The sequence below is a fragment of the Brassica napus genome, chromosome C6 (genome assembly GCF_020379485.1).
Source record: "Brassica napus cultivar Da-Ae chromosome C6, Da-Ae, whole genome shotgun sequence".
NCBI lineage: Eukaryota > Viridiplantae > Streptophyta > Magnoliopsida > Brassicales > Brassicaceae > Brassica > Brassica napus.
This window is the reverse complement of record NC_063449.1, coordinates 9,269,177-9,294,330: the sequence shown is the minus strand read 5'-3', so window position 1 is coordinate 9,294,330 and position 25,154 is coordinate 9,269,177. Positions and strand designations below refer to the sequence as shown.

At 35.1% G+C, this 25,154-nt stretch overlaps 3 protein-coding genes, 1 long non-coding RNA gene and 2 pseudogenes across 5 annotated transcripts; 2 read left to right on the top strand and 4 right to left on the bottom strand.

The window, feature by feature from the left end:
* Nucleotides 1–2,212: 2,212 nt before the first annotated feature.
* LOC106404951 (disease resistance-like protein DSC2) lies at nucleotides 2,213–3,852 on the bottom strand. The gene is made up of 4 exons (XM_048759617.1): nucleotides 3,753–3,852; nucleotides 3,585–3,642; nucleotides 2,447–2,878; nucleotides 2,213–2,366 (listed from the first exon to the last, which is right to left on the bottom strand). The coding sequence occupies exons 1-4, from the start codon at nucleotides 3,850–3,852 to the stop codon at nucleotides 2,213–2,215; spliced, it is 744 nt and encodes a 247-aa protein (XP_048615574.1).
* A 1,047-nt stretch (nucleotides 3,853–4,899) lies between these two features.
* Nucleotides 4,900–6,585, top strand: LOC106404941. Its single transcript, XR_001281194.3, has 3 exons — nucleotides 4,900–5,854; nucleotides 5,932–6,120; nucleotides 6,266–6,585. It is a non-coding gene; the product is annotated as an uncharacterized LOC106404941 (long non-coding RNA).
* An 8,604-nt stretch (nucleotides 6,586–15,189) lies between these two features.
* On the bottom strand, nucleotides 15,190–16,685 carry LOC111207012 (annotated as a pseudogene).
* Nucleotides 16,686–18,238: 1,553 nt separating this feature from the next.
* On the top strand, nucleotides 18,239–19,347 carry LOC106405363 (late embryogenesis abundant protein 7-like). Its single transcript, XM_022704089.2, has 3 exons — nucleotides 18,239–18,504; nucleotides 18,794–18,928; nucleotides 19,011–19,347. The coding sequence occupies exons 1-3, from the start codon at nucleotides 18,448–18,450 to the stop codon at nucleotides 19,149–19,151; spliced, it is 333 nt and encodes a 110-aa protein (XP_022559810.1). The 5' UTR covers nucleotides 18,239–18,447; the 3' UTR covers nucleotides 19,152–19,347.
* Nucleotides 19,348–19,575: 228 nt separating this feature from the next.
* LOC106405392 (probable disease resistance protein At1g52660) lies at nucleotides 19,576–21,270 on the bottom strand. 2 transcript variants are annotated; one of them, XM_013845952.3, is made up of 3 exons: nucleotides 20,477–21,269; nucleotides 20,046–20,384; nucleotides 19,576–19,951 (listed from the first exon to the last, which is right to left on the bottom strand). In XM_013845952.3, the coding sequence occupies exons 1-3, from the start codon at nucleotides 21,228–21,230 to the stop codon at nucleotides 19,926–19,928; spliced, it is 1,119 nt and encodes a 372-aa protein (XP_013701406.1). In that variant the 5' UTR covers nucleotides 21,231–21,269; the 3' UTR covers nucleotides 19,576–19,925. The 2 variants fall into 2 exon arrangements, with proteins under 2 accessions (XP_013701406.1, XP_048616431.1); XM_048760474.1 differs by having other exon boundaries at nucleotides 19,576–20,384; nucleotides 20,477–21,270.
* A 2,669-nt stretch (nucleotides 21,271–23,939) lies between these two features.
* Nucleotides 23,940–24,941, bottom strand: LOC106404181 (annotated as a pseudogene).
* Nucleotides 24,942–25,154: the final 213 nt, after the last annotated feature.

Sequence of the window (25,154 nt, the reverse complement as noted above, 5' to 3'; positions counted from 1 at the left end):
TCTTCTTGGCTTAGACAGAAAGAATCTTCAAATGTATACAGCAAAGAGTCTTCATAGGTATGTAGACAAGGCATATCGCGCTGCTTTGATCCATATGAGACACTGAGGCCGTTCTGTTCACCCCTACAAGACACACTCGCGATAACTCTTGTATTCTGACAGCAAGATGCAAGCTTTGAATCTGAAGGATGGAGGAAGAGACATTAGAGTCATAGGGAACCTCCTGAACTAGCTCGGTGAGTGAAGTATGTAGGCACTTCTTCACCCGGTAAGAAGGCATATTTGCAAGATGATGTCATGATGAGATTTCTCGCTTTTTGATTCAGGTTGAAGCAGCGAGTAAAGTTTAAGCACATATTTGGATTTTGAAAAGAAGAAGAAGAGTCTTCTATTTCTCTTCAAAGATTTACAATCTTGGGCATTTATAGATAAAAGGAAACGTGCTCGATGCATCCTGCGACGTCAAGATTAATTAGTCCGGAGAGACGTCTGATGCAATCTGGAATAGTCTTGACATATGGTAGACATATGGGCAAAATGTCGTCAATGTTGAAGTCTGATTGTAATGTCCATATGCGCTTAAAGTCAGGCCCCCATCCGACTGTTGCTTCAAATATGCACCGTCACTGGAAACGTGACGGTGTAACCCAGATTAAGAAACTCAAGACTTTCCAACTTAGAAATGTTTGGAGATAATTTTTTTCAGCTTCTTGCATCCATGCATGTATAGTTTACGCAGGCGAAATATAGCTTCTCAATCCATGGAGGAATCTCCTCTATCTCGGTTATGCTCAAATCCAAACTCTACAATGCTGTCAGGAACATTTGGGAAGCCTTTGATTTGATGTATTTACACACTGACATATCCAAGCGTTATAGACATGAAGAAGAAGACCAAGTAGTGACTGATGATGGCACTTTCTCTATCTCAGTATAGCTCAGATTGAGTTTTTTCAAACTCAAACAACCACTGAGTTTTTCCAAACTTGAGCAACCACTCATGAACACTTTCAAACCTGAGAAATAAAAAGCGAGGTCAAGTTCCTCTGAGTTCTAATTTCTCTGAGACTCGTTGCTTCTGAGAGGTCAGGAATCTCTTTCATATACTTGGATTCAGTCAAATCCACCAGCTTGAGGCAATGGAGAGGCTATACAAAAAAAAAAAAAAAATGATAAGTTTTATAGAAATGACTAATCTTTACACCATACAAAAAAATGATTAATATTTTTTTACCTTGATTCCCCTCCCAAAGCTTCTCAAATTTGCTATGTCGCATGATTAGTTCAACAAGAAACTTGCCAGAGAACTTGGAAGGCCAAACTCTCAATGGACAGTTCTCCCATATATACTAGCAATCTGAGTGTTTGTTGGGAAGACAGTTGAGGCTCTCCGGTATGCGTAAATTCTTTTTTGGAAAATTGGGTATATATGTTAAAATACATACATGAGTAGAATTTTGTAGAAACTGGAGATTATTCATCCCATCGAAAGCGTTCCTACTTATTTGGATTTCCTCACTGAATCCAATAGAAAGATTTTTATGCCTAGGACTTTTCCAGTACCCTATAACAGAAGAAACAAAATCTCCGAGCTTAAAAACCAAGGAAACAGAAGACTGATGATGTAAGAAAAAAATAAGACAGACTTAACAGTATTTTCATCAAGTAGTTCAAAAATTTCCGTGGTCGATTTCCAGGCTCCTCCAAAGATGCATCTTTACGCGTCCCTTGTCTATATAGATATAAGAGATTTATCTGATAGGACTTGCATATTTATTGGCAGAAGATCTCAAGAGCCTCATTTCTAGTTGGATATTTCATCTCGTCGATATGATTGATCCCCAATCTGAGTTGCTTGAGAAGTTTTCTATCTTCGGTTGTAATGATAAGCATACTTCCGGGACCAAACCATCCATGTTTGTTTGTCATTTCCTCTAGTTGCCACAAGCTATCCATTTCATCAAGAACAACCAACACCTTTATGCCACTCACCAATTCTTGAGCCACTCTTAAGTGACCAACCTCCATATCCCTTTGGTTGAATATTTGAGACAACATTTTTTTCTGTAAACGCAACTTCAGCTGGTAGTCGTTACCACAAGGCTTCTCTCATAAGTTCCTCTGATATCTTCCAAAAACGTGCTGAATGGAAAAGCATGAGAGAGTTGGTTGTATAAAACTCTGGCAGTGGTCACCCACAAGCCCAATCACCTTAACTTCTTCTGATTGTAGGCTCAACAAGGAGTTTATCTCCGTGATATGAGCTCCTATGCCAAACAAAGTCATCAAAGTCTTTTGACGGTGTAAACCCCAGCACAGCCGTGACATCCGAGGCAACTTTGCTGATCAAATCTGCTTCATTGTGCCTAACAAAAAAAAAAGACAGAAGCTATCCATACAAACATCATGAAAAAAAATAAAGAAGTGAAAGTAAAAGTGAACGAACCAGTTGCTAGAGGCATAACCAGCTATAACGGCGACATCCTTCAGAGCTTCCCTCCATGCCTTCTTCACCTCTTCTGTTTTTCCCACACAGGTTTCATCAAAGGCTTTTCCGAAATCTCCTGTCTGCTTCCTAACATCAGTTGGATCCACCTCGTAGAAAACGGTCATCACAGTTTGTTTATACTCTCCCCTGCACTTCATGATTTCCACCAACTCATCCAGACACCAGCTTGAAGAAGCATAGTTACCGGAGAGCAAGACAACCGCAACCTTGATTGTCTGATCGCTCCTACAAGCATGGGACCGACTGATTCGCCTCGCTTCATCAACGAAAGCTACGATTCCCTTGCTTTTGAGCCCTTTCCGAACGTGACTAAGAAAGCCTTTGCGCACGTCCTCTCCACGAAAGCTCAAGAAGACGTGATACAACCAACTGCAAGACAGAGATGAAGAAGATGCCATGAATAACAACACAGAAGAAAATGATCACAAAGATTTCAGATCTGAAGAAGAGATAATAAAAAGAGCTTTTGTATTCTATACGTGTGACTCAAGTCATAACCCACAGAGCAAAGACGCCTAAATAGTTAGCAAAGGGATATTTTATACATCCCTTATATACTACTTTGAGAACATTAGAAAAAGAGGAACCTTTGTTTTGTAAGTTAATCACAAAAGCACCAGCTGACTTGTCACTCTCACAGCCTCAATATGTTACGAGCATGATTATCCATGAAACTCAAGTGGGTTTCCTAATGATTATTTAATTAATTAAATGTACTTAAGTGGGTTTAAGGATTCTAGTTAAGAAACTGTTCGATTTTGTGCCTCCAATGGTAGTTTCTTAATTAAGTGTTCTTAAAAAAAATTATAAATTTCTTTTTAAGATAAAATTTATTTATTAAATAAAACATATTAAAAGAAAACATTTTCAACATAGGATTTAAAATAAAAACATAAAAACAAAGATTACTAAAATAAACGAGAATAATTTGAAAGAAGCATCGGAGCTCGGTTGTTGTCTTCATCACATCCAAATTTACGCCATATATGTTCAACCAAATCAGATTTCAGTTGTTGATGCATTTGTCTGTCACGAATTCTAATTCGAACACCCATGTATCTACGATATTAATTACCTATCAGACTGTCCTAATCTAATACTAAAACAAGCTAACTCTAACCAGCATTCACTAACTACAACCTCACTCTAACCAGCATTCATCACAATCAACTACTATCCATACAAAAGCAATAAAAAAAAGCAAGACCATTGAATCAAGTGAAGAACAGTGCAGTGTACGTACCATCACCAGCTAGCTTGACAAGACTGGCACCCACGTTCTTGACTTTAGGAGCACCCCCGCTTTGGTCGATCACAACATTACCTCTCTGCAAAAGCAACATATCAGTAACAATTCAGACCAAACTGTTATCTTTGCACTACAAGAAAACACGCCTGTTGCGACGAAAATTTGCGAGAGAAAATTTTCCATGCAAATTTGCAATAAATTTACAACGGAATAGCAATAAAAAAAAATAAAATCCTCGCAAATCTCTTGCACATTTGCGACGAAAACTTTTCCTCGCAAATTTGCAAGAGATTTGTGAGGGAAGTAAAAAAAGTTCTCGCAAATCTCTTGCAAATTTGCGAGAAAACATTTCTCTCGCAAATTTGCAAGGAATTTGCAAGAATTTTATCTATCTATCTTGTTTCCTCCCAATTCCCTCGCAAATTTGCAATGAATTTGCAAAGAACAAGCATGATATATACATTTTTCACATTTTATCATAAAATCAAATAAAGTTAATAAATAAAATATTTAATTAATAAAATATTTTAATTAATAAAGAAAATATTTATTTAAAATATTTAGTGTTTAACAAGTACATCGATAAATATTTTTGGAAATTTAAAAAATGTCAGGCAACTAAATATTCATGGGAAAAGTATTTTCAGACACTTGAACTAATATTACGAAGTACTAAACATCAAAATTCTATAATTATATAATAAATACCTGTCAAATTTATAAAAAAAACTTAAAATCATGTTAATTATTTTTTTTTGAAACAGAAATTAAAAATATATATTAGTCCACCAAAACCCCAAACAAAACCCTAAAGTCACTGACTTATGAATTTGCAAGGAATTTGCAAGGGACCCTCGCAATTCCCTTGCAAGTCTGCGTGAGAATCTAAACGCTCGCAAATTAGCAAGGGATTTGCATTGGATCCATCACAAATCCCTTGCAAATTTGCGAGGGATACAATTTCCCTTGCACATTTGCAAGGGATTTGCGAGCGATTTGTTGCAATTTCCTTGCAAATCCATGTTTCCAAACTTGAACGGTTTGGGTTTCATCAAGGATTTTGGTGTCGGACAACACATTTTATTGAATCATTTAATGTATAAAATGTAGTCGAAAAATATTTTCAGAAATTTAATTAACTATAGTTATGAACTTAAGTCCCAACACTTGATTTGTTATTACAAGTAATTAACATCAAACCCTTATAACTTATATAACTCATATACGTCAAATAAATTTCCGGAAAATGTTAAACATATTTTCACGTTAATTATTTGTTTTGACCCGAATCACTTAATATATATAGTCTATCAAAACATAACAAAACTCCCAAACGAAACGCTAAAATAAATCCAAAGCTGTAATCTTTACATACTATAACCTAAAATCTTAAAATAAACTCAAAATTTTCTCTTTTAATCTTAATCTATAACTTCCAAATACACTAACCTTAAATCATTGAAAAAACTCTATACCCTAAACCCTTGAAATTTCAAACACAAATCATACATAGACTGAATATAAACTTCAAATCTAAACTTTAAAAACTAAATCTTAATCACAAACCTTCATATACAAACTCTAACCCTTATACTCTCAAAATTCAAACCCCTAAATCATAAACATAATACTTAACCTTCCAACATTATAAAAAAAAAATCACCGAACTCTAAGTTTCATTTATAAATCTATTTATTTCAAATATTAATCCTACATTTTTATTAAATGAATTGTTAGTTAAAATGCCAAAAAAACTTAATTAAAATGTTCTTAAACACAATCACCAAAAACACAATCATTCCGATAGTCACATTCTTCCCCACGACCATTAGCCCTTTACATACATACAAGTATTGTGTTTGATTGGATGGTAAAGAATAAAAAAAGAAGGTAAAATATGATTGGTTGATAAAAATGTGGCAAGGATTGACTCAAACTAATCTTAACCGTTGATTGTATCATCCATCTAATGGACATAAATCATATGTGTCAAGGATTGACTCAAACTAATCTTAACCGTTGATCGTTATCTCTCTCTGCAACAGTCGATGGCTTTACCTCCCTCACCGGGTTTCACCTCCTCACCACCACCACTGGTATCTCTCTTCGTCTTTCTCTTCTCTGGCTTCACCTCTAGCTATTTCTAATTGTAAATTTTTTTTTTTGTTTACAGAACTGAGAAAAACAGCGATGAAACATGAAGGATAAGTGGCAGTGTGACGGAGCAGACAGTAAAGAGGAGGACGGCGGCAGAGAGGAACCACCACCACCTTGAAAAAGTCTTATGTGGATGGTTTCTTCTGAAACAGCGGCGGAAAGAGGAGGCGTGAAGAACTCGAGGTGGCGATGGAGATATGTGAAGGTGGTGAGATTTTTTCTTAGATTGTAGCTCTAGGTGATTCTTTGGATTGTCGATTTTCTTCAAGCCAGATATGGATTCAGATTCTGCAACCCTAATCCCTTTTAGATATAGTTTCTTTAACAACTGTATATTGATATTTGTGTAGATTTAAGAAGAGGAAGAGAGAGAAGAAGAAGAAGAAGAAGATGAGGAGATGTGAACGGAGTGGAAGGAGGCGAGGCACAGACATAACCGGACTGGAAAGAGGCGACGAGGAGATGTGACCGGAGTGGAAGGAGACGAAGCAGAGACCTGACTGGAGTGGAACGAGACGAGGCGGAGACCTGGCCAAAGTTTCGCCGCTTCGCCGCTGTCGTCAAAGTCACGCCGGTGGTGGTTTTGTATAATATTGGTATATACACATGTATTTAGATTTGTATTTGTACGTATATTTTTAGTTTAATAAGAAATTTATATTTAAAATGATTTCAATTTTTTATTTGATTTTTCATTTGTTTTTTTCTCAAAAAATTTCCGAGGAAACTGTGTTTGGTTGTTCTATTGTAAATTCGCGAGGAACCATATTCTATCGCAAATTTGCGATGATTTATTTTCCGTCGCAATTTTGCGAAGAACCATATTCCGTCGCAAATTTGCAAGTAATTATTTTCCGTTGCAAATTTGCGAGGAAATTGCGAGCGTTTTTCATTTGCGAGAACGGATTTGCGAGGAATATGTTTCCCTCGCAATTTTCTTGTAAATTACGATTTGCAAGGGAATTGCGAGGATTTCTTCCCTTGCAACATATGTGTTTTCTTGTAGTGTTGACGTAATAGGAAATGAAACAAGAAGACACAACTTAAAAGGATTAACTTGAGATCTTTAGACATCAAACAGGAAGACAAGTAGAGTATGACTTTAATTAACCAAAAAAAATCAAAACTTTTAGCAAGTAGTCTCCTTTAAAAGAACACAAAACCTAGGGTCTTCCTGATTTTTGCAATCACACTCTGTTACCTGAACAAGGCTGAATCTGATGTCTAGGTTATCACTCGTAACACCGAGGGTATTCCTAAGGTGGTGAAGATCAGGATGGCCACTGACAATGGAGACAACGCCAGACAAACTCACACGCTCGCACCTTGTGACATCAATCTCCTGTTCACAGTTCTTACAAGTTAACAAAACAATCATAGACAAAAGCTTTATGTCTGAAGACAAAACAGTACCTGTAACGAAGGACAACCATTCTCAAGATACTCTAACCCATCATCATCTATCAACGTACAGTTCACCATATCTAAAACCTTAAGCTTCGACAAAACAGTACCTGAATCAAAACCAAAGTCAGACTATAGGAAAATCTCTTGGTGATTGAGCAACGGAGAATACGAGAGAGGACAAAGATGGACATGACGGCGACTGAAGTGGCGAGATGCTTCCCTTTGCGATGGAGAGGAGAAGATGAGATAAGAAGGAGAGGCGATTGACCGGAGGAGAGACGATTGAACGGAGGAGAGGCGATTGATCGGAGGTGACACCGATGGAACGGAGGAGAGGCGATTGAACAGAGGAGACGCCGATTGACCGGAGGATACGCCGATTGAAAGGAGGTGACACTTTCGTTGAGAAATCCAATCGGCGTCCCGACAGAAACCACAAGAAAACAAAAGAGAAGAGATGAGAAAGGAAAGAAAAGAAAAGGAAGAGAAAAGAAAAAAAATGAAAAATCACATATGCCGACACGTGTTTAAAGAAACCCATATACGATCGGTTACCAAAACACCGAATTAAGGATCGGTTACTCTAATTTCTTTTTGTTTTGATTCAATTAAATACCCAATTTTCTTTAAAAACTCATCTTAGAAACCCCATTAATGGTGCTCTAAGAGCACCTCCATCGCCGACCCTAAAGGGGGGTGTTAACGAAAAGTGGGAAAAAAATAAATGAAAAAGGAATAAAAATAACATAACCGGTGTTTAATGTGGGATTTGTAGAGTTGATAAGGAACCCTACGTGTCAGTTGTGTATTGGACCTCACATTTATGGTTCTCTCTCCTCCTCCGAAAATCACTTCTTTCTCTTCCTCCTCCAATGTCGATCACGTCTTCTCTCGATTCGATTCTGATCTTGATCTTAGCCAGGTTACAAAGGGGATCCAATCTCGATCACTCCATCTTCTCTCTCTAGATTCAAAGATGATTCCGATTTGTTTCACCGAAGATCGATGGTTCGAGCCGCTTCATCTGCAGGAGTCGCTGCTGCTTCCATTGGCCGTTTCGAGCCACCGCTTTCACCTCTCCGGTTAGTCTCTGTTTAGCCGATTTGATCTCTATTCATACTTAATTTGTATTGCACTTTCCGAAGCAGTAGAAAGGTCAAACTTTGTAGCCTTATGTATCTTCGCTTGATTTGATGATTGTAGAAATCCTGCGGAGATGAGCTTCTGTGTTGAGTCAATGTTACCATACCACAATGCTGCAGCTTCAGCGCTAATGACTTCAAACACCATTTGCATGAGTACCCTTTTTGAGATAATCAGAGAGGTTCACTAACAATAATATCATTTGAAAAAAATTACCTTAAAACCTCGAACAGTTGTTGGGGTAACTTTTCTGAAGTTCCTTTCTGGTAAGTTTCCGTTCCACTTCATCAAATTGAAATGCTTTAATTGCACACATGGATGTTTTAATTGGATTTTGGGTGTTTGCGTTTGTAAGCAGAGAATCAATCTGCATTTGACCTTCTATATTGCATTGCATTCAAGCTAATGGATCAGCAATGGCTTTCAATGTGCGCCTCATACATGGAGTTTAACGTAAGTAGCCACTTCTCTGACCACCCATCCAGTGAAAAAACGTAAAGATCGTGTTTGGTCACGTCATGTAATTGTTGAATGTTTGGATGTGTCACAGACGGTGATGAAATCAACAAGGAGACAACTGGAGAGAGAGCTCTAAAACTGAGTTGTTGTTATATTAAAACAGGGAAGAGGGAGATAGAGAAGGAGTTTAGGATAAATCTCAATTTGGTTGTGGGTTGGAAAGTGAGTTTGTAACAACGTTGAGGGGTTTTTAGTAACTGAGTGTCGATTGATCTTTGATTGGGTAATGTTGTGTGTGGGGGATATCACAGTGGGCTAAACTTTTTTAGTGTGTTAACCCATTGGTTTATCAAAAGTTTCTTAGATATGAGCTTTGATTGTTTTATGTAGTGTTTATCTATCAACCATGCATCTTTTAAAACAAAATTTGCTAAAAAATAATTTATCTTGTAGTAATTTTACTACTGTTTAATTAAGGGACGATTTAACAGGTTTTTGATTAGCCATTTTATGAACGAATTCAATTAATCAACACAAATTAATCGGCTTTTTCTCGTTTATGCATTTCTTTCATGTTTGTTTAAAATTTCTAATTATAAATTTGTATTTCTATTTTCATATGTTTGTATGTCAGGTCTGTGTAAATGTTATGAAATCCAATAATTAATAAGTTTTGTAATATTTAAAATTTAATAATTAAATTTCTAAAAAAAAAAAATTAAGAACCTCATTGGGGTTTTTCCAGTGGACCTTCACGCAACTAATTACATTAATAGAGGTTCTAAACTTCATAAAGTACACAATTAACTATTAAAATAATTTTAAGAACCCATTAGAGCAATATTATCGCTAACTCTTTGCATGTTTCTTAGCATTAATAACCCAAATAATAAATCTAAATAGCTTAAAAACGCGGATGAAGTTTGTTAATTAAGAAGTTTTCATACCGCGTCCTTAAGGGCACGTGTCATCCAGCAATAGAAAGAGGGAAGGGGTCGGGTAACTCACGCGTCGGTCTCAGAAAAAAAATTCATTGTTTCCCTATTCTCTCTTCACGGCGATCTCTTGGCGATTTGAACCAAGACCGCATACCGATCTGTTCTCGCTCACTCCACACCGTTCTTTCCTGTCATCCAAGCTTCTCCGCCGATTCATTACCAAACGAGGTATGTGTTCTTCCTCTTTCCTCCGTTAAGAGTAAATCGTCATTGTCGATCTATCTCGAACATATCTGGGTTTGGTTGCTATTTTTTTGTGATGAAATGATTGGAGATTGTGATTGCATGCTTGGTTAGAGTAAATAAAACGAGATTTAGATTGCCGATTGTGAATGCCCAAAAAAAAGGATTCATAATAAGTTTATGCGTAATTGAGTAATATATAGTTGGTTTGTATAACAAGTGTTGCGGTTTTAGTTGAATGCCCAAAAACAAAAAATTTGAGAATCATAATTACTTCAATCTGACTCTTGTGGTTGTGATTCTTGAATTTGACTGTTCTTTTATGCTTAATTGAGTAATATGTAGTTGTTTGTATAACAAGTGTTGCTGTTTCTGTTGAATGCCCAAAAAAAAAAATTGAGAATCATAATTACTTCAACCTGATTCTTGTAGTTGTGATACTTGAATTGGACTGTTCTTTTATGCTTAATTGAGTAATATTAATATGTAGTTGTTTGTATAACAAGTGTTGATGTTTCTGTTGAATGCCCAAACAAAAAATTTTTTGAGAATCATAATTACTTCAATCTGACTCTTGTGGTTGTGATACTTGAATTGAACAGTTCTTTTATGCTTAATTGAGTAATATGTAGTTGTTTGTATAACAAGTGTTGCTGTTTGTGTTGAATGCCCTAAAAAAAAATTGCGATTCATAATTACTTCAATCAGACTCTTCTAGTTGTGTTACTTGAATCATCCTTTGGTTTATGCTTAATTGAGTAATTTGTTGTTGGTTTGTAGAACAAGTGTTGTGGTTTTAGTTGAATGCCCAAAAAAAAAATTTCCGATTCATTATAACAAATGTTCCTATTTGTGTTTGGTTTGTCATTATTATTTCTGATGGTGATTATTAACTTGAGTGTTGGGTTAGTTAGACGGATGGTATTTGATGGAAGTGTAGTTTGTTTGAAACCAAACAAAAAATGTGTAATAAGTATACTTGAATGGTTTTAGTTGTGTAATGTGTAATAACTTCTGATAAGACTTTGGTAGCTATTGGTTAGTCATTATTATTTCGAAGTTATTACTCTTACAAGTTTTGGAGCTCCAGGTACTATGAACCATCTTAATATTCTTGATCGATCACCTGTTTTTGATGATATTATTAACGGGATAGCTCCGGAGGTCAACTTCTATGTCAACGGAAGGGAGTACAATTTCGCATACTATCTCACGGATGGTATTTATCCGGAATGGGCGACTTTTATTAAACCTATCCGACTACCACAGAGTCCAAAAGATTCATTATTTGCAAAAACCCAAGAAAGACATCGAAAAGATGTTGAATGTGCTTTTGGAGTCCTACAGGCTAGATTTGCCGTTATTAAAAATCCTTCTAATTTATGGGATAAATCAAAAATTGCAAATATTATGAGAGCATGTATCATACTCCATAATATGATTGTCGAAGATGAATGAGATTCATACACTAGTATGACCTTGCCTCGTTTGAACACGAAGAAGATGTGGATCTTACATTTTCCGTCCAGATGCCTACGGCTCTTTTCAATACAATTGATCGTCGAGCAAGAGTTCGGGATAGACCAGTTCATCGACAACTAAAACACGATTTGATTGAAAATATATGGGATAAATTTGGGAATCAAAATTAACGTATAATGTTTAAGTTTTTATGAATTGAAGTTTGCTTTTATTTATAATGTTCTATGTTTTATGTTTTATGTTTTTTTTTTATGTTTTAATTGTAATTTTTTTTTCAACTTTTTCTAATAAATAATGTTTCTATTAAAATGTTATATGTTTTATTTGAAATACATCTTTATATGTTATTACTTATTTTAAAAAAAAAAATTTCCTAAGAGACAAGAAAAGTTTCTACCAATAATCTACACATTTACACATGTCTCTTTACTTTGTCTCTTAATCCTCAATATTAATAAAATATGCTAAGAACTTAAATTTAAAAAGTTTGCAATAATGTTGTTCTTAAGGGCTGTAACCAATGGAGGTGGTCTAACACCCTTAGATCTATTACATAGACCAAGTGAATGATGTTTTTTTTTTAATATTATAACTAGCTTATAACATAATATTTTATTATATCCTTATTTAACTTTTCCATATCCTTATTTAACTTTTTCCTTCTTTCACCGTAATGCAAAAGGCAGCATTTTGCATTTCCCTACCTGTTCATATTGTTAAATGCCAATGACTCTTTCTCACAATTGGATTAAATTAAAGTACCTACATCAAATAAAAATTTGAATGGTTAGCATGTAATTCAGCTAATAAAGCTGTAAGTCGAAAAAAATTGTATAAATAGTGTTCATAATTTCTTCATATTTATGGGGGTTAGAATTACATAATTTCTTCAAAATTTTAGGAATAGTGTTTAAAGATTTACAAGGTCTAAAGATTTACCTTGAACGTCTTAAGCAGTGGAGGAGGTGAATCAGCTTGCCGGATAAACTGAAAGGAAACGAGTGTCCGAGGACCAGCAAAGGCGAGGTGTTAGGGTACGTACACCGTAAAGAAAGGGAAAAGAAACCGAGTCAGGTTCTTATTCAGCTGAACTCAAGTCGAGAGGATGTTCAGGTTATGAAATTTTACCTGAAGATCATCGAAGTAGCTTAAGAGCAGTACTGGCTGTTTACCAGAGAAGCTGCTAAAAAGATGAAATCGAGAATTTATGGTTTTTGCAAAAGGAAAGAAACAAAAAAAAAAAATCAAGAAGAACATTGGTGAGAAGGTTATGTGTGAAATTTTTTTTGATGAAGCTAACAATGAGGAGATTTTAGCTTCAGGTGGAGTAACTGCAAAAAGCTTCAGGTGCACATGAGATGAATTAACAAGTAGACACGGATGAATCAGTTTTGAAGAATGTTACTTGGAATCGCAGGGAGAAGTTATATATTGTTCATCGAAAGCAGCTGAAAGGAAAAGAAACGCAAAATCAGGCAAGGATGATGATTAATCTGAAGTCCCATAAGGCATTATTATTGTCTTCAGGTGGAGCTAAGGTCCGGGAGATTGGACGACACGTAACACAAGAAGCTCACCATGTTGTATTGTAGTCATCAGGAGAAGCAGAGAAGTGAGTAGCTGCAGAAAAAAAAAAAAAAAATTAAATAAAGAAAATCGTGAATGTTGTAACTCAAGGTTAGAGTTAGAGACAGGAAGGGATGTTGATCTAGGTGGAGCTGGATTTAAGACTTATACCTGGTATTACTGGAGCAGTGGAGAAGACGAAGGAGATCGTCTGAGAAGCTAGAAAGCAGAAGAACACGGGCTGTTCATATGTGAAGCTGCAGAATAAAGATGGAAATTTTCATAACTTGAAATCTCAGAAAGGGACAAGCTGTTTCAACCCTAATCCCCTTTCGCGATATACGATGAGATACGAGGTATTGTTTGTTTTTTTTTCTAACCGTCAAAGTAGATTTTAGTCTATTAAAATCTGTCGTTTTTTTGGTCGACCATTTTATTAAAGCCCAATGGACAAAGCAAAATGGAAATACAGATCCACCATTTACAACTTGAAAATTTAATAAAGCCCAAGATTAAATCCAAACCTTCTCAAGTGCCACGCAGGCTTGGACACGCGTCATGCGACGTGTGCTAGATGACTAAAATTCCATGCAATATATATAACTAGGAGTATTCCGGCGCTACGCGCCGGGTTCGTATATTTTATTATTTATTAAATTGAAAAGGGTTTGTTTGATCTATTTTAATATGTGAGTATGACGCTGTGAAAAAGGATAGATTTTAGAACTATGGAAAACAATTAGTTTCTAAAATTATTAGAAAAGCCAAAAAGTACATCAATGAAACCGGGAATTAAAACATAAGAAACCTCATATTAAATCGAAGTGATCCGAATATCATAGATTGCTTTCCTTACATATGGAACAATTTCTATTTCTACGAAGCCAGTAATCAATGCATGGAAAATGGAAATTATGGCCGCAAGGAAGATAGCATATATTGTTTCCATAGTTGTAATTTCTGAAGCGCACATCCACTTTCTTCTTCCACAATTGGAGGCCTATTAATCGACATCTAGTCTTGCAGTTGCGTATGGGTTGTTGTTCGTTGGTAACCGTTATTTGAAGATCAGAATTCATGTTGGTTGAGAATACATTCTTCACGTATTGGGCAGTGTGATGAATAAGCAATGCGGAGCCAAGGTGGTTAATGTTACGGTATGATAACATGAATTCTATGCCCTCAGTTGTTGAAGAGTCAGATATATTACCTTGATGGTTGGTGATACATGGGAGCTGGAAATCAGTGATAGATTATTGTGTAATGGGTCTATGGATGAAGATCTGGATTGTTTGCTGCGGAATTCTGTTTTAATGTCTTGTTTGGTTTGAGAAATGATAAGAGAATAGTGGTTCATTATTCATTTTTGCCCTTGTGTGAGTATTGTTTGTTGTATTTAGGGTTAGGGGTGGTAGCTATATCATATATAAGTTAATAGATTTTTTTCTTTTCTTTTTGTATCAGTTTGTTTTAAAGACCACTTAAGTCGAGTAAATGGTTTTTGTTGAATTGACTCTCTTTTTTATTATATAAGATTTTTCAAGCAGCTCTTAAATACGATGTTGAACCTTACTAATAATTGAAGCATTATTTAATTATGGTAAAAGATTCTTATGGTGTAAAGTAGTATCGTTATGTGAATTTATAATTTTAAAGTTTCATGGAGTTGCTAAAAATTTAGAGTAAAGTGTAGCGTAAAATTTGGATTTTGTAATTTTCATTTAATAGACTACGATTTCGGAAATTATTAGAATTTACATGTATTGTATTTGTATCTCCAGTTTATCTATATGTATTGTATTCTTTTTTTTTTGTAGTAAAACTACGTAGTGTTCGTTTGTAGCGTGGAATGAGAAGCATTGCCTTTAATATATGAAGTTTTATGGTGTTATGAGCCACTACTATAGATATTTCTGTGGCGTTACGTGTTTAGCTTTGCCTAGCAAATAAGTTTAGTGGATATTTTAGTTAAGAAAATATTGGTTACATAGTTTATATCTATTTAAAATGAGATTGTTAATTGATAAAATTTCAAATATAAATAGATTAAATTTATTTATTTTAGGATTTCAGAAGTACAAACAGGTTTCAATTAATGAACAAAATTAGATTCATCATTCATGTTATCAGCAAGTGTTAGACGACCTTCAGCATCTGTGTTGTTGACCTGAAAATACCATTGCCAACAGTTAGCATCGCCATAGGATAAACAGCAAAAGTCTCAAACCTGAATACATAAATCATATGATACCTCAATGGTCTTTCTGTTTGAGGCTGTGATGACATCACCAGGTCTCTCATTCCAGTTCCACTAATCATATTCTCAAAGGCTGCAACGATGAAATGAACCTGGTTGTGGAACACCAGTTGGTTAGTTATGTTAAGAAAGCTCTAGCTTCAAAAGAATGTGAATGGGAGAAGCTTACCTCAACACCAGGACGCTTAATCTCACCAATAGCTTTCGCAGCACCAAGAACAGCAGCTGAATCACCCATGTCGAATTTCATGAGCTCAATAGAGGAGCCAGGTCAGCCACCACTGTGAACACAAGACTCTCAATCAACAACCACTAAAACATCACCAATACAAAAACAGATGTGGAATGCTTAAAGTGATCACCTGTCAAAGGTCAATCCTTTTCCAATAAGTGCAAGTTTGGTTTTAACAGAGCCACTCTGAGGTCTATCACAAGGTGGATGAAGAAGGGAGGATCAGCCGAAGCAGCAGGAACAGCGAGATAAGAACCCATCTTCAACTCTCTGCACTGCTCCTCGTTCAAGATGTTTGCAGTGAACACATCACTGTTATGTAGAAGCCACTTTTGCTGCTTCGTCAGCAAGCACAGCTGAAACAACACAAAACCCATAGCAGATCAGGACAATCTCACAATATAAACAAAGCAATTGATATCCACAGATCTATACCGGGAGTGAGCACATTGGCAGGAGAGTTAATGAGCTATCTCCCGAAAATGAGGCCATAAGATACATCTTCAGCATACTTGAGCTTCTTCTCTAGCTCAGGTCCAGTTCCAAATCCAATGATATCAACAAAGCTTAAAGAAGGTTTCTTTGACTCAGATTTGTACCTACCATCTTCAAACAATCCAAGCACTACGCCTATCCACACCATAAGAAAACAATAAACCCCACAAATCTGACTCAAACTTGCGTCATATGAGTTTCCAAAGACTCGAACTTGTGTTACCTGAAGCTAAAGCTGATGCAGAGCTAAGCTTGGATTCATTATCATGAGAGGAGAGAGCAACAACAACGCTGCTAGATTGTGAAGCCTTTACAACCGTAGCAACAGCTTCACCAAGCCCCTGAAAAGCCGCCGCGGATGAAGCGGACTGTCCTAGACCGATCAAACCGATCAGTTTCACGCCTAAACTGGGAACTCTAAGAACCGTTGACTGACCCGGTTTACCGGCGAAATACTCTTCCGGCGAGACCAAAGCCAAGAGTCCACTCAAGTGAGTATCAAGCTTATTCAAGATCGGGTTCTCGAAACTTTGAGGTTGCGTCTCTCGTCAAGAGGATGACATAGTAATGAACCCTAATCCCATTTGTCTATATAAGATTTGGGCTTCAATCAATAAAAGCCCAGTTCAAAGCAAATAATACAGAAACAGGCGACAAGAAAAAATCGAGAGTGTATTATGTGCCGCCACGTGTCACAAAAAGCCTCTGTCTCTCTGATGATGTGGAGGCCTAAGGAGAGAGACAAGCCAACTTTATTATATAAGATATACCTCGTATATATTATACTAGGTTAAGATCCGCGCCTTGCGCGGAATTAACATTATATATATAAATTATTTTATGTATTAAATATTTTTACATATTATAAAATAATAAATATATATTAAATAATTAAAAGTCAGTAACTATTAAAAATATAATTAAATTGGTACAAACATATAAATCAATTGTATTAATCCAAATTTTTTTTATTTGATAGGATATGTTATTAAATTTAAATGATACTAACATAGATAATATATTTTAGTATATTTTTAATATTAATGTCTATTAAATACTGATTTATACTCATATAGTTTTTTGATCATTTGTATCTTTTATAGTAAAAAATTTAAATTACTGATAACAAAATTTTCATTGTGGGATTAATAGTTTTAGTAATTTATAATTAAAAAATAATAATTTGTCAATGATCGTTCAAAAAAATTGTTCAAAGCAAATTTTGAAACTAAAATATTGTATTTTATAAGGTTTATAGTTTAATTTAAAACGATATATATATTAATCTTATTAATTAATTAAATTAGACTTTTTACTTATATAATTTTTGTAATCGTTTGTATTTTGTCATAACAAAAATTTTAAACCATGGATCATAAAATTTGAATGTAACACTTTTAACAGTTTTAGTAATTTATAGCCGTTTGTAAAAATTCAAAATATAACATATACATAAAAATCTATATTTTTATTATATGGTTATTGTGGTTATTTAATTTATTTAATAGCTTAAAATTAAACAAATATGATAGAAGATACACTATTTTTTTATCAAATCTTTATTATTCAAAATCATTAATTGACATATATACTTTAGCCACATTAGGAAATTCCGTAAATTTTATTTAAGGAAATAATAAAGTACATTAATGATGAATTTATTGTTAGTTTAATAAAAAGCTTATTATATAATTAGATGGACCAACATATTTCTCTAATGATTCTAAGAATCATTCTAGTGATGACACGTGGCTACAAAAAGAAGTTGTAATGCTTATCAAATAATATATAGGGGATATAGTTGCAATCTTTTTTGTTCACATAACCACCATTGCTATGCATGTTTTATTTGTAAGACTTCAGAATTTATTTAGATAATGAATTTTTGGTTATATTAACAAAATATTTTTGTAAGTTATATTAACAAAATAATGCTCAATTCTTGTATTTTTATTTTTGGACGTTTTTTTTTTTGCTCTAAAAAATTGATGTATTTAATCATGATCGATAATGTCTCCTGTGGAAAACAAATGTCACCGGAAAAAAAGGTTTTAGACCTTCCTATTTCCAGACGATACTCCTCCACTCCTTGACCAAGCAACGCTTAGGATAATACGTCCTAAAAGGCTAAAACTATTCGTCTCCACAAAATTTGGTCATATCAATCGTCAAATTGTTTTCTACGTGTCAGTGGAATGCTTAGATCCAGGGTTTTACTATAATAAAACTTTCCAATTGTATAAATACCATATTAATCCGTTCAAGTATTCCACAAATTTACAATCTAAATATCCACAGATCCAAAAGAAGATGTCGTCGAACCAAGAACTAAGCCACAAGGCCGGAGAAGCCACCGGTCAAGTTCAGGTAAACATACAAACACAAAAGGAAAATTTCGAATGATATTGTATATAGGCATAGCCACAGATCGCTCAAGTCTTTTTGGATGTCCACGACCGCGTTGATCTATTGATATCATATTGTGCTATTTTATTTTTTATATATATAAGATTTACATTTTTCGAAAATATATTTGAGACCCGAAATTAGGGGGTTGAAGTGAACTTAACATTTTTATTCTAATTTCTCAAACTTTGACCATAAATCAATTTTCTAAATGGGATTTTCTCAAATGAATTATACTTTTTAATTACAGCTGAAGAAGGAAGAGTACTTGAACAAAGTATCACACGCAATGGATGAGAATGCAGATCATCACTCACACTCACACGCAGAACATGATCAGAATAATCCTTCCCTAATTTCTCAGGCCTCCAATGTCATCCAACAGGTATTATTACTTCATTTCATTATTTTAAATAAATGATATAGCCATGATTTTATAACATATTTACTGTTAATTTGGAGTGCAGACAGGAGGACAAGTGAAGAATATGGCACAAGGAGCAGCGGACGCTGTGAAGAATACTCTTGGAATGAGTCCGGCCACTAACAACCCTAGCAACCCGGCCGGCACGACCCACCCGAGCAACCCTAGCTCCAAAAATCTTTAAAAGGAGTTGCTTAAGAAAACGTTGGCCTGATCTTCTCAACATAAACAAAAACTTATTCTTTGTGTTTTGGTTGCTCTATTTGTTCTCTGAATTTTTTGTATCTATGTTATTCTTCTCAACATAGACATTATTACGTGTCTCACTCATCAAGGGTTTTATTTATCTTATGATCGTAAAATAATATCATATTTCTTTTTAATTTATAGAAAGAAAAAACAATGGATTATTAGTCCAGCTTGATTAGCTTACGTTTTTGATCCTATATAAATCATTATATTATGGTTTGCTACTTTGCTTGTTCACCATTATATTGTTGAAACGTCCGTTTATTTTGATAAATATAATAATTATATTTTTAATGAACGATTGGTACTTAAAGATACTATTGTATTAATGAAAAATATAATTGACAGTAAAATCTTACTTTTATGAAAAATCTAAAATATCAGGATTCAAGAAAATGTTTTGGAAAATCATTGGCTGTCACAAAAACATCTTCGAATTCTTATTCCTCTGTTTTTTGTGTGTATGCGTCTATGTTTTTTTCTCAACATAGACATGATATAATCATTTTCTGTTTCACTAAATTGGAGTCAATTAGATTTTTTTGTTGTTGTTTTGACAATAGAACATTCATTCATATATAAAATAGTTGGGAAAATTACAAAATAAATACACAATTATTAAAACAAAAATCAAACAATTTCTTCAAAAGAAACCTAGCCAGTAACTTTAAACACTCCAAAATAGAATATCATCTCAATATTTCTTCACCTAGTTCCTGTCCAGTAACTTGAGAACTATTACAACCCAATAAAATGATAATTAGTAAAAACCAATTATACAAAATATGTACTGACTAAAAAAGTTTGATAAGTTTACAAAATTGTGTACCTGAGAAATTAGGAGGAGAGTTACTCAAGATGTATAAAGCGTCACGCCACTCCTGTGGTGTTTTCTTGGAGGCCATGGCTCGACCAATGGTGACCAAAGCCAGAGGAAGACCGTCGCATTTGGCTGCAACCTCTTGAGCCACCTTTGCTATGTCCGGGTGGCTCTTCACAGTATCTTCTCCAACATTCTTCTTAAACAAGTCCCAAGCTAGCTCCCACGCTAATTTCTCCACTTTAATCTTCGTCTGTGCACTCATCTCCTTACAAACGTCTTCACTACAAGTTGTGAACACAACCTTGGATCGGTTCTGCGCATCCGGAGGTGGAACTCCAGCTTTCACTGTACAAAACAAACAAACAAATAACTTGTGTCACGAGTAATAATATAAACACTTTTTCTTGTACCACAAATAACTGGTTTAGAACCCTTACCTAGATCAACTTTTTCCCAAACATCATCAAGAAACAATGCAAAACGTCTCTTACTCAAAATGTCAAAGATCTTGGCAGCTTTCTCTCCCTCGGTCTTACTCGTCCACGTCCTATCCAAAAACCCAATCTTCTCCCTAATCGTGTCTTGAATCTTTTCAAGATTCAGATTCTTAGACACAAACACCCACAAAACAAAATCAAATCCATTTGCTTTCTGTTGAAGCAACCTGTTATTAACCTGAGTTAAAACCGTAGTCTTTCCAACACCTTCCAGACCATACAACCCAATAATCCCTGTGTTTTCCATCGTCAAACACCTCCAAACCAAACCAGAAACCGCCTCTAACCCTACTGTCTCCTCATCGTTAGTCTTAACCGTGGAGCCGCTTCCACCTCCAACGTTTTCAGCAACAACCTCAAACATACCTCTGCTCTTAATCTCTTCAACTTCTTTCAGCTTCTTGCAAATCTTCTTCTCCATCTTGTGGCTTGAAGATAACAACCCTTGGCTCGAAGAAGAAGACGTCAAGAACAAGTCTTCTGCTTCTTTTATAACAATGTCGGCTTGTCTAAGCCATGATTGGACTTTGTCTAACCGCTTCATCTGTTGCTGCTCTTCACAAATCTTGACCCTTTTCATCACGCTGTTCCCAATATCTTTGAGTTCTTCGGTTGCGATCTTTAGCTTCCTCACATTATCGTTGAGCTTCCCAGTGTACATGCATCTAACCAAACTCTTGAGATCTTTTCCCATTTTTCAAGTTTTTCTCAAAGTGGATTCTTGAAAATGGGTTTGTGTGTATATATTTATATATGAACTGTCTGTTTATTAGTCTTGACATGGACTGACTTGCACGTTTTGGTTTTGTTGCCGATGTCTAATAACGGTTGTTGGAAAATTTAAGGTCAATTACCAAATAAAACCTAGTTTAAATATATTTATACGTGCGTTTGAGACTTGAGTATTATATTGCTGTATTCTTTGTCGCTCTATGAAAGTGATTAATACATGCTCTGATGAAACTCTGCACTACTTCGCCAATTAGCAATCAAATAAGACTATGTATTATATATTATCGTATATGTGAGTCGGACTTTTCAAGAATTCTCCTCCTCATTTGGTAAAATATTTCAAATATCTTATAAGAAATTTATTATGTTGGTTGGTCACCCTTTGTGGTTAACATGTCAAGAAGTTAACTTGAAATCTTTGTTGTGCCTACATTGTACAGATAATTTGTAATATCACATCCTACTCGTGTCCGTCTGAATCTTTCAAAACTCGTATGGTGCAATTTGTTATATCTCTTTGTCGGGATGGACATGAAAATAATAGACATACATTCTGACGAAAACATGGACATGAATGGCAGATTATTTCGGTCAATTAATACATTGATATTAGATACTTTTAATAACAAATAATATAAGATTAGTCACCATTGAACTACTATACTAACAATGGAAACTGATAACTAAATAAAAAAAAAAGCGAATATAACCAATTGGGAAAATTGGAAAAATGATACACTTTGAATTTTTATTTATCACAATAGTACTTCTGATATTTTGGGCAATTCTGAACATATTTTATCTTTTTTTTATGGAAAAAAATAGTAAACTGAATATTAAAAATGTTAAAAAATATGAAAACTATTGGAATCATAAGTATGACAATATATATGTTTAAAAGTTATTTTTTTTTAAAGTGGAATCATATTTTATTTTATCTTCTGGCTACAGTTAGAATACTCATTCTGGTCATCTACTTAGTCTAGAAATTGGATACTAAGTTTTATACATAGTTATATCTTGGGTATACAACGTAAACTAGCATTTCTTATATTTTCTAACAAAGCTATATTTCGAAACGTTATAATCAAGAAAGATGTCTTCAGTATATCTACAGCTTGATAACGACATATAGCCACAACACAATGATATACCTTATCTATATTTTGTGTCATAACATGTTCTATCTTTTACCTTATGTGGCGCTTAAGGAAGAATATGTTTCACATCTACTCTACTGTGTTCTGAGTTAGCTAGGATATATATTCTACGGAAAATCTGGAAAATATGAAAACTTCCATATTCGGTTAAAGATGTTTCCTAAATCTAAACTAAATCTTCCCTAAATATCTCATAGAATATTTTTTCCCACGTTTTTCTCCTTCTCCCACGATCTTTTTCTCTTCGTTTTTTGTGTGTTCTCTCTTCTTCATCCACATAATCATCTCTTCTCTCTATCAATACAACATGGTTCTAATCTATGTTAAATCTCGTGAATGGATGTCTAGTTGCAGTGAAGAGTGGAGTTTCGTAGTAGACAAAGAAAGACGTGGTCGAATGGTAACATTAGAAACTAATACTCCATTGGAGAAGCTCAAGATGATGGTGTGTGAGGATTATGGGGTGGACCATAATGTTGTTAATGCCGAGTTCAGTTATTCGTTGTTGAATCAAAGAGGGAATTCTCTAATTATTATCACCAATGATCGGCAAGCATCTAATTTTATAGGCTATGCAAAGAGGGATTCGTCTACTACCTTGTGTGTCACGTTCTCTGGTATATATAATACATATCTGAGTTGTTGTTAAGATTAGACAAGTCGTGTGTGTAGTTTAGTTTACTCAGTGTGCGCTTATGTTTACAGGTGTTGTGATTGTGTCCACTCCACAAGATGTGACGCTTGCGGATGCTAATAGTGGAATCTCCATGTTCGACAAAGTTAGAGTACCTGTACGGTGTCCACTCCACAAGATGTGGCGCTTGCGGATGCTAATAGTGGAATCTCCATGTTCGACAAAGTTAGAGTACCTGTACAGTGGCCATCTATACCGTCCTTACTACTAATTTTGTCTTAGCTTCTTAACCTTTCTGCACTTTTGTAATAGATCTTGGGACTTGTGGAGAACATGAGTTGCTTCGTTTGTCCCCACTGTAACGAAGCTTCTTTCATATTTGGGAAAGAAGGGGCACGGCAAATGGCTGCGAAGAAGGACTTGAAACTCATTGGTGAGGTAAATAATCTAAAGCCAAAACCGATGTTATAGTGTTGTACATTCTCTATGTGGCTTTACTAGATATAGTTTGTGTAAATTCCACTGGAAATGAAGATTAGGGAAGGGTCAGATGAAGGTGTTCGTGTGGTTGTTTCTTCACCTGGTTCTGTAGTATCAAAAGCTTATGAAGATCTAGCTCAAAACGTGGTGAATGGGCTCAAGGAGCTACGTGATAATCCTGAGAATGAGATTCAGATGAAACTTAACGTTCCACACTCATCATAGACCAAGCCAAGCCATGAGAACAAGAGGCACTGTAAAACCAAGTTTTTTCATGCTACTTCACCTTCGCAGACTACAGTACCAAATAGAAAATGTTTTGCAAAATCCTGAGAGAAGAATCTATCTGCAGAGGACAACAAAATATAGATGCACTCTTTTGAACGGTGTGGAAGGCTTTCATTTATTAGATTGGGAAAGATGATGAATGTAATTTCATAGATTTTTGTCAAAAAGGTAATAATAATCAATGTTGTTAAGATCAATTCACAATGTAAGATGAGATTACCAAATAATATCTTCATTATATTCTGCTTCATCTTGATTTTCATATTCAAGATCAGCTCCGCCATAGAATTCGTCCTCTCCTCCATTAGCTTCTTCAGTACTGTAATCTTTGTTCCAGACTGGTTTATCTTCTTCTGGTGCATCTTCTTCAGAACCCTCAGGTTCCAAAGGGCATTCGTATTCGCTGCTTTGCTGTGAATTTTTCACTTGGTCACCAACAACAACTGGTTCTCTAACTTAGTCATCTTTGGAGAGTTCTCCTACACAGAAGTGAATACACATAAGAGATTACACAAAGAAACAAGAGGCTAGATAATGTGACAGATAACGCTAGAGAGACGGGGGTAAACTTACATCATCAAATAGCTTATCCAAGACATCCAAATTGATATATGCACTAAGTCTCTGTACACAAGAAGATACAAGAAATTTAGCTACACATGAAAAACTAAAGAAGATCCAAAGATATATCAAACTATAACAGGAAACGAGTTGGAGGAAGAGTAGCACTAACCTTTTTCTTTTCGCTTTCTGCATTGCTTAGGCTTGTGGTTGCAGAAGTTTTTTTACTAGGAGGAGCAGCAGTCTTACTAATAGCTACTTTCTTTTTCACTGCTGTAGGTTTCCTCTTCATTTCGTGATAATCGATAGAAAATGTAAGTATCATTAACAAGAACGTCAACATAACAATTAGCAGAAATCAAGAAGATCAAAGACAGGATGAAAGCAAAAATACCTTTTTGTACTCAGGGTTCATCATCTCCCACGCCATGAAATTCATCATCTCCCACGCCATCTTCATCAGAAGAGATTCTTTTGTAGTATTCACATAATCAGCAACCTGATGAGCAGCAATAAACCATAAAAAGTCAGAAAAACAAGTATATAAACCAGGTTTTATCATGCATAAAACCGAAAAATAGACACAGCAGAAAGTAGAAGACAAAACACAAAGAATCAGTTTTGACTACGTTTATATGGTTGGAGAACCAACGCGTGATGGGACTTACATGTGTAAAAATAGGTATGGCTTGTCACATTCCCGGAACCAATTGTTGTGTTTACAGAGACGAGATTAGAGACTACATACATATGAAACACCGAC